This window comes from Ctenocephalides felis, unplaced genomic scaffold (genome assembly GCF_003426905.1).
Source record: "Ctenocephalides felis isolate EL2017-DRISC unplaced genomic scaffold, ASM342690v1 CF-g0.4_SCAFFOLD_01170, whole genome shotgun sequence".
Taxonomy (NCBI): Eukaryota; Metazoa; Arthropoda; class Insecta; order Siphonaptera; family Pulicidae; genus Ctenocephalides; species Ctenocephalides felis.
Window position 1 is genome coordinate 31178724 of NW_020537324.1, and position 10046 is coordinate 31188769.

General features: G+C 30.6%; 1 protein-coding gene across 1 annotated transcript in view; it reads right to left on the reverse strand.

Annotated features, from left to right (window-relative positions):
- Positions 1 to 9628: 9628 nt before the first annotated feature.
- LOC113367085 overlaps positions 9629 to 10046 on the reverse strand; it is an 18501-nt gene continuing 18083 nt past the window's right edge. The window contains exon 17 of the mRNA XM_026608713.1: positions 9629 to 9740. Within this exon, the coding sequence (XP_026464498.1) occupies positions 9633 to 9740 (108 nt within the window). The 3' untranslated portion in view covers positions 9629 to 9632. The remainder of the gene's footprint in view (positions 9741 to 10046) is intronic.

A 10046-nucleotide genomic window follows, 5' to 3' on the forward strand; every position in this document is an offset into this window, starting at 1 on the left:
TTCAAAAACTATATGCTTTGCAATCATTTATTTATTTGTACGAAACTAAATTTAACATTGTATTTCATTTTTTTATATTTTCTTATTTGAAAATTATCTGTCTTTTGTTAAATATTTTTAAATGAATAAAATATATGGTGAAAAATGATAATTCACATTTATTTTATAATTATTTTTATTTTTAATTTTATAATTTTTTCATTTTCTTTAACTCATTCTTCATTCACTTATAAAACATTTGAATAAATAAAAAATATTTTTTCAAAATCAAGTAAGTTTTTAAAGAAAGGATATATTTACCACTAGTTTTAAGTGACATTTTGATTTAAGAAAGTGTCGAAAACTTCTTAAAAACAATCATCTTAATCAATAAGAATCGAGATTTGACAACGAGAACTAAGATTTGTAAATAAAACTGGTTGTAAGTAGCATTTTGCCTTGGTGCAAGTTGCATTAAGTATCCCGAAATATACACATAATAAACTTAGTCAATAAGAAATGAGACTCAAATGTTTAGGTAAAATGTTCTAACGTTATTTCGAAAATAACTTTTGTTTTCACTAAAAAATAATCAATATAATTTCCAAATGATGTTTTTCAAACATTCTTATAATATCTGTAATTGTATTAATTAAATTGATTGGTTTAACATATGTGATTTCTACTATTTTGGGATTGAAAAATTTATTTTATTTAAGTGTGAACGTAAACTGTAATCAATAGATACCTACAAAACACGGAACGTATATAGATATTTGGCATATATTTTCTTTAGAATTGCTTAAGTGCACGGCGAAATCCTAATTTTTGAAGAATTTTTATAATTCAACCGCTTATCGTAGGTCTATAATATTTTAGTATGTTTTTTAAAATTACGACATCTATCGTTATACGATTTTATCAAAAAATATTCTAACATTTAATTGTGAAGAAACGGCACAGCCGATTTCTACCAAAAACTAAACATTACTGGTTTCTAAATGTTTAATTTTCGATCGCTACGTATAAAGATGTAGAGGTGTGTTCATATGTATTTTACGACACCTACATGAGTTAGGGGGACTGACTGTGCCTAATGTGGCGGCCATAGCTACTGCGCAGGTCCTTGATTTGATTTGATGAATTGATTGATTGTTCCATTGATTGATCATTTGTTTGATTGTCTTCTGTTGTGTAGATTTCTATGATGATGAGCTGTTAGTATCGGATCATACGTTGAAATACTCGATAGGTCTCTCAATTCAATGTTCAACAATCTTTGTTCAGTATGACATGAAAAAAACGCAAATATTCGACGATAGGCCTTCGACGAAGAGGCACGATCTTAGATGATTAACTCTTATTAACTCAATAACATGACTAACCTCACTAACTTAATCAGTTATTATAAAAACCACTTGTTAAGTTTTACTATGAAGGTCTTGAGGTTGCTTGGAAGTCATCACTGAATGATTAATCAGGTAATTTATTATTATGGTATATTTTATGCGACTTGTTACTAATTCATTGTTTTTGTTTATAGCGTAAATCAAGTGGTCTTCAACTCATGAGTGAAAACATTCATTTGAAGATGCCTACTGTGATCTATTAAATAGCTTAGTGCTTAGATGTTAATGAAACAATGAATAAATATATTGTATTTAATTTAATTTGTTGTTTTAATTTAATTATAAGCCACTTTACGGCCAAATTGCATTATGCTGTAACGTTAATTACAAAGATATTTAAGCATATCCGAATTGTAGAAGTTTCTTGTGTTATTAATGATACTTATTGGGTGTACTTTTTAGTGTAGGCAATTGTGTAAAACAGTTTGGGTGTCTTGAAATCTTGGTCAACTTCCTGTGTTGTGTTACTTAGTTTTTGTTGAATAACACAAAGTTAATATTTAGATATAACAAACTAACAAGTCATGAGGCCGAAAAAAAGCAGAATCCATGTGGCCTGTGTTGGCGTAATTGGTAGAATGATGGATTCGTTCCAAAAGGGTACCGAGATCGAATCATACCTCCACCCAAAAAATGGAATTCAGCAGTACGTCTAACGTTGTGGTATTTATTTATTGTTGAATAACACGAATTTAATATTTAGATATAACAAACTAACAAGTCATCAGGCCGAAAAAAGCATATTCTATGTGGGCTGTGTTGGCGTAATTGGTAGAGTGATGGATTCGTACCAAAAGGGTACCGAGTTCGAATCATACCTCCACCCAAAAAACAGAATTCAGCAGTACGGCTAATGTTGTGTTACTTAGTTATTGTTGAACAACACAAAGTTAATATTTAGATATAACAAAATAACAAGTCATCAGACCGAAAAAAAGCATATTCTATGTGGGCTGTGTTGGCGTAATTGGTAGAGTGATGGATTCGTACCAAAAGGGTACCGAGTTCGAATCATACCTCCAGCCAAAAAACGGAATTCAGCAGTACGGCTAATGTTGTGTTACTTAATTATTGTTAAGTAACACGTAACACAAAGGTTACATATAAGTTATTTAGATATGACAAACTAACAAGTCATGAGGCCGAAAAAAAGTGTAATCTATGTGGCCTGTGTTGGCGTAATTGGTAGAGTGGTGGCTTCGTACCAAAAGGGCACCGAGTTCGAATCATACCTCCAGCCAAAAAACGGAATTCAGCAGTACGCGCTAATGTTGTGTTACTTAGCTATTGTTGAGTAACGCAAATTTAATATTTAGATGTAACAAACTAACAAGTCGAAAATGAAGCCGAAAAAAAGCAGAATTCATATGGGCTGTGCTGGCGTAATTGGTAGCATGATGGCCTCGTAGCCAAAGGGTAGCGAGTTCGATTCGTACCTCGGGACACAAAATTGTGGAACGAGGCATGCACGGAATCATATCCGTTCGGATTTGGGACCCCAGGTATGGGCTTCCGATAATCCGGACTTCCGATTATCCAGACTTTCGATAGTCCGGACTTCCGATTATCCGGTCTTCTGATAATACGGACCTTTGATTATCCGGACTTCCGATAATCCGGACCTTTGATGTTACGGACTTACGATTGTCCGGACTTCCGATAATCGGACCTTTGATGTTCCGGTCCTCTGAATATCCAAACTTCCGATAATCCGGACTTCCGATAATCCGATTATTGTTGCTAGGTAACCGTGTTGTTGCTCTAACACAAAATTAACGCAATGGTTACATAGCAACAGTTGATGGGCAACGAAAATCGCAAAAACAAATAAACAAAAACGGTTACATAGCAACGGTTGATAGGCAACGAAAATCGCAAAATAATTTTACTGAAAATTTTGTGTTAGAGGTTAACCATTACATAGCAACGGTTGCTAGGCAACGAAAATCGCAAAATAATTTTACTGGAAATTTTGTCTTAGAGGTTACATAGCAACGGTTGCTAGGCAACGAAAATCGCAGAAACAAAAACGGTTACATAGCAACCGTTTTTGTTTATTTGTTTTTGCGATTATCGTTGCCTAGCAACCGTTGACTAAGACAAAATTTCCAGTAAAATTATTTTGCGATTTTTGTTGCCTAGCAACCGTTTCGTAACCGTTTTTGTTTATTTGTTTGCGATTATCGTTGCCTAGCAACCGTTGCTATGTAACCTCTAAGTTAACCTCTAAGACAAAATTTCCAGTAAAATTATTTTGCGATTTTCGTTGCCTAGCAACCGTTGCTATGTAATGGTTAACCTCTAACACAAAATTTTCAGTAAAATTATTTTGCGATTTTCGTTGCCTAGCAACCGTTGCTATGTAACCTCTAAGTTAACCTCTAAGACAAAATTTTCAGTAAAATTATTTTGCGATTTTCGTTGCCTAGCAACCGTTGCTATGTAATGGTTAACCTCTAACACAAAATTTTCAGTAAAATTATTTTGCGATTTTCGTTGCCTAGCAACCGTTGCTATGTAACCTGCAAGACAAAATTTCCAGTAAAATTATTTTGCGATTTTCGTTGCCTAGCAACCGTTGCTATGTAACCTCTAAGTTAACCTCTAAGACAAAATTTCCAGTAAAATTATTTTGCGATTTTCGTTGCCTAGCAACCGTTGCTATGTAATGGTTAACCTCTAACACAAAATTTTCAGTAAAATTATTTTGCGATTTTCGTTGCCTAGCAACCGTTGCTATGTAACCTCCAAGACAAAATTTCCAGTAAAATTATTTTGCAATTTTCGTTGCCTAGCAACCGTTGCTATGTAACCGTTTTTGTTTATTTGTTTTTGCGATTATCGTTGCCTAGCAACCGTTGCTATGTAACCTCTAAGTTAACCTCTAAGACAAAATTTCCAGTAAAATTATTTTGCGATTTTCGTTGCCTAGCAACCGTTGCTATGTAATGGTTAACCTCTAACACAAAATTTTCAGTAAAATTATTTTGCGATTTTCGTTGCCTATCAACCGTTGCTATGTAACCGTTTTTGTTTATTTGTTTTTGCTATTTTCGTTGCCCATCAACCGTTGCTATGTAACCATTGCGTTAATTTTGTGTTAGAGCAACAACACGGTTACCTAGCAACAATAATCGGATTATCGGAAGTCCGGATTATCGGAAGTATGGAATATCGGAGGTCCGGAACATCAAAGATCCGGATTATCGGAAGTCCGGAACATCAAAGGTCCGATTATCGGAAGTCCGGACAATCTTAAGTCCGTAACATTAAAGGTCCGGATTATCGGATGTCCGGATAATCAAAGGTCCGTATTATCAGAAGACCGGACTATCGAAAGTCTGGATAATCGGAAGTCCGGATTATCGGAAGCCCTGGGGACCCAAATCCGAACGGATATGATTCCGTACACGCCTCGTTCCACAATTTCGTGTCCCGAGGTACGACGATCGAGGTACGAGGCCATCATGCTACCAGTTACGCCCATATGAATTCTGCTTTTTTTCGGCTTCATTTTCGACTTGTTAGTTTGTTACATCTAAATAACACAACATTAGCCGTACTGCTGAATTCCGTTTTTTGGCTGGAGGTATGATTCGAACTCGGTACCCTTTTGGCACGAAGCCATCACTCTACCAATTACGCCAACACAGGCCACATAGATTACACTTTTTTTCGGCCTCATGACTTGTTAGTTTGTCATATCTAAATAACTTATAAGTAACCTTCGTGTTACTTAACAATAACTAAGTAACACAACATTAGCCGTACTGCTGAATTCCGTTTTTTGGCTGGAGGTATGATTCGAACTCGGTACCCTTTTGGTACGAAGCCATCACTCTACCGATTACGCCAACACAGGCCACATAGATTACACTTTTTTTCGGTCTCATGACTTGTTAGTTTGTTATATCTAAATAAATTATAAGTAACCTTTGTGTTACTTAACAATAATTAAGTAACACAACATTAGCCGTACTGCTGAATTCCGTTTTTTGGCTGGAGGTATGATTCGAACTCGGTACCCTTTTGGTACGAAGCCATCACTCTACCGATTACGCCAACACAGGCGACATAGACCACACTTTTTTTCGGTCTCATGACTTGTTAGTTTGTTATATCTAAATAACTTATAAGTAACCTTTGTGTTACTTAACAATAATTAAGTAACACAACATTAGCCGTACTGCCGAAATTTTTTTTGGCTGGAGGTATGATTCGAACTCGGTAACCTTTTGGTACGAAGCCATCACTCTACCAATTACGCCAACTCAGGCCACATAGATTCTGCTTTTTTTCTGCCCCATGATTTGTTAGTTTGTAATATCTAAATATTAACTTTGTGTTATTCAACAATAAATAAATACCACACAACGTTAGTCGTACTGCTGAACTCCGTGTTTGGGCTATAGGGAAGATTCGAACTCGGCACCCTTTTGGCACGGAGCCATCACTCTACCAATTACTCCAACGCAGGCCACATAGATTCTGCTTTTTTTCGGACCCATGACTTGTTAGTTTGTGATATCTAAATATTAACTTCGTGTTATTTAACAATAGAAAAATACCACAACCTTAGTCGTACTGCTGAATTCCGTTTTTTGGCTGGAGGTATGAATCGACGCCAACGCAGGCCACACCAACCCAACTTTTTTTTGGCCATATGACCAAAGTTATCTTCAGTACGGGAATTTTCAGTAATTTGTCTTAAGGCACAATGCCATGCATCGCTAGAGTGCACAAATTCGTCATTTTAATAGGGCTCGAGAACTGAAGAACATATTTTTTTTAAACTTGCAGCATGTTTACGGATCTTTATATTAGTCAAATTGCCAAATTTGATAACTTATTAACCAATTCGATAATTTACGCTTGGAGAGGGAGGCAAGGCAAAATAATAAATTTTAATGATAATAATTTGGTTTATTTCAACCCAAATTTTGCATTGCAATCGTATTATGTTTTTTTAATTATATTTTTTGAAATAAAAAATGTTGTTAATTATATTGTATAGAATTTTTTCTCACTATCCAAATTTTGCCGCCCCCAAAAATTTGCCGCTCTGGGCAGTAGCCTCAATTGCCCCTACTGTAAATTAAGCACTGGGTGTGGAGCACCTTTAATGTGCGGTGCAGTTAATGGTGCGCTCCATTGCACGAATACCGACGGCGAATTCTGTTCGCAATGTCTGCGCACTTTGCGAACAGATTCACCGTACGGATTCGTGCAATGGAGACGAGCTAAGAGGACACCTTTACATCTTGCTTATGAATAAAATAAATAAATTTATAAAAGTGTAAAATTAATTTTAAGGTTATAATCACATAATGTTAAAACATAATGTTAATAGAATATAAAGTGGTATATTATACTAACTCAATATAATACAATCATAAATATATTTATATATTCACAATACGATAATAAAAAAAATCAAAAATAGATTCAAAATTTCGTATATTTATATATACTTCCACCAAATACATTTGTACATATAGTTTTTCTTTTAATGATTAATATAATCAGTATCAAATATGTTAGCTGTGAACAAATTACATGTGCGACATGTGTTTCAAAAATTTAATTGAATTAAATGGATCGATAAAAATTTTTGTAATGTCTAAATTTGTATTAGACACTTTTAATATCATTGATCCCAATATCATAACAAATAAAATGTAAGAGGAAATATGAATAATTTTAATACAGTAACTGTTCAAATTTTTCAAAATTAAGTACTATCCATGTTTATATAAAAATAACGAAATTTATATTTTAGATCATTGGTTTTAAATATCATTGATACCAGATCAATATTTTTATACATCATGTTAAATAAATAAAATCAATAAAAAAACATTCTCTACCAATTCTATTGTTTTCATGATCAAGATTTCAGACTGTGGCAGTAGATATAACAAAAATGCGACCCTAAATACAATTTGAACCAAATTTTAACCAAAAATGTAAAAAAAAGATTAATAAAGGCATATTCATAAAAGCATACTGTAAAAAAACATGCATATTTCTTCTTATTAAAACAAGAATTCAGAACAAGGAAAACATAGTTAATAAACAATAGAAACATAGTTAATATAAAATAAATTTCTTCCTAATGAATTAATTATAACTAATAAATTCAAGATTGCATAAAAACTCAGGTATAAAATACATACCAAAAATTCAAAATACTAATTTTCATAAAAATATAATAAAAATGAACTGAATTTATTTCTGTTCATAATTACTTCTTATTCAGATTACAATTAGTTATGAAACAATAGAAAATATATATTTTCATATTGTCTTTATGAAAATAAATTATATTAATTATATTTGGGATTCAAATATTAATTTCAAAAATAGATCAGGATATATTCAAAGCTATGAAAAATCCTTTGAAAATCCATTATGTATATATATATATATATATATTTAATGCTAATAACATTGTTAATATACTGTTTAAAAAATGCATTTTGAAACAAATGCGTTTCACATATAAATATAAATATATATAGGTATATATTTAATCATTAAACTATGCTCATGACTAGCAATGGACTTGCAATATATCATACGGGCAAACACTGTCCAATAAAAAAAAATAGTTGTAAAATACTTAGTCCCCAAAGATTATGTAAAAATGTTCAAGCAGAATCTTGAAAAAATAATCTAGTTAATAAGTTTCCATATGTGATATATAGTACTGCAAAAATAACTCCATATACTAGTCAAGACATTCATCTACAATTTATCAATAACATATTCTAACAATATAATTTCTATCAATAAACAACATTGATAAAATTATATATAAATTGATATAATTGCTATAATATATATATTTATGTTTAAATAGTATTTCATTTTACATACACAGCATGATTGTATATATTTTAGTTAAAGGGTCATCCATTCTGAATCAAATATACAGTATGAGCAATCACAAAAACTCTGTTGGACAGAACAAAGCAAAATCATAAAAAATAAATTTATTTGAAAAATATATGTTGATGAAAACATGATTAATAATCTCAGGAATTCTAACCTATTTGGTTTTGAAAATAATGCAATAATCACTTGTTTTACAACAACCGTTTAAATTACATAATTAAAAATTTTGTTACATTTTTAGGTAAAATTGATTTAGAAATAAATGCCCCCTTAAATAACTCTGATCACAAATTAGTAGACATCATATTATGAGTCTCTCAACTAAACTAGTTTATGAACATTAATTACTCGTTCATAAAAAACAAATATAATTTGTCGTGGTACAATAAATTAATAAATTTATTTCAAATTAAAATTACAATTGGAAATAATATGATAAAAAGATGATTCAAAAACAAAAATCCATTTAATTAAAATTGACTCTGATGCAATGTCTCAATTACAAGAAAAAATATAATACTGTAAAAACTGACAAAATACAGAAATTTACTGTTTATCACTTCATTAAAATTTTTTATAAAGATCCATAGTCAAAAAATAAACTTACATTTTATAAATCAATATTAAATGATAAAAAAAATTCAATAAAGGATTGTTTTGCATCAATATATTCCTACATAGCTTAAATTAAAATGACTTCTAAAATCGAAAACTTCGACAATGTTGAATTGTTGGCATTGAAATGTTTGCTTAATGCCAACTATCCAATTTATTAGCATTTTTGAATAGAAGAATATTATTCTACTTACATATAATATATATATTTTTAATTTGCGAATCATACCCAAAAATAGATACTTTAGTACATATTTTATTTATTAATAAAAATATTATATTCTATCAAAACAGAAATAGACGGATATTTTTCTATGTTACATATATATATATAACATAGTATGCATATATATATATATATATATATATAAATGCATTAAATATTTATATCTGAAATATAATAATATTTAGCCATAAAAAGCTAGACATCATTACGGTTGTGTATTTTTGAATTTAGATATCAATTATAAAAAAAAAACATAAAATTAAAAATATAATAAACTGTAAACAAAAGATACTGCGACTAATGATACTTTCCATTTTCACAGAAGTCAAAATAAAATATATAAGATATAGATATAGATATAATAAAACATTAAATTAATAGTATTATGAATATTAATATTGTCCAAATCATAGAAAATATTTTGTTTTATAAAAAATGTCAGTCGCTGGGAATTTGTGTAAAAATTGATAAACGAACTTAATCATAACTTCTAATTACCTGCTTTATTACTTTTCTTGTGTATTGTTCCAACGTTTTTCTTGTTCTTCTAACTCATTCTCCCATCTAAGTTCCAGCTCCCGCATGTCATGTGCTATATCAGCTTCATAGTCTTCCTTTTAACGCCAAAAGTAAATTCAAAATAATAATTAATGCATGCATATTAATGAACACACGTACACACACAAATATATATATATATATATTATATATATATATATATATATTATATATATATATATATATATACTAATATTTAACAGTTGTTTTAATTTAGAACTTGTTCAGAAATATTAATTTTATATATTATATAATATGTTCTTTGATGTAATTCCTTTGACTAGTATTTTGTTTGAAAATATCTTAACATTAATAACGGTTATTGTTATTATAACTGTAAAAATGTTGCTTATTAAATTGTT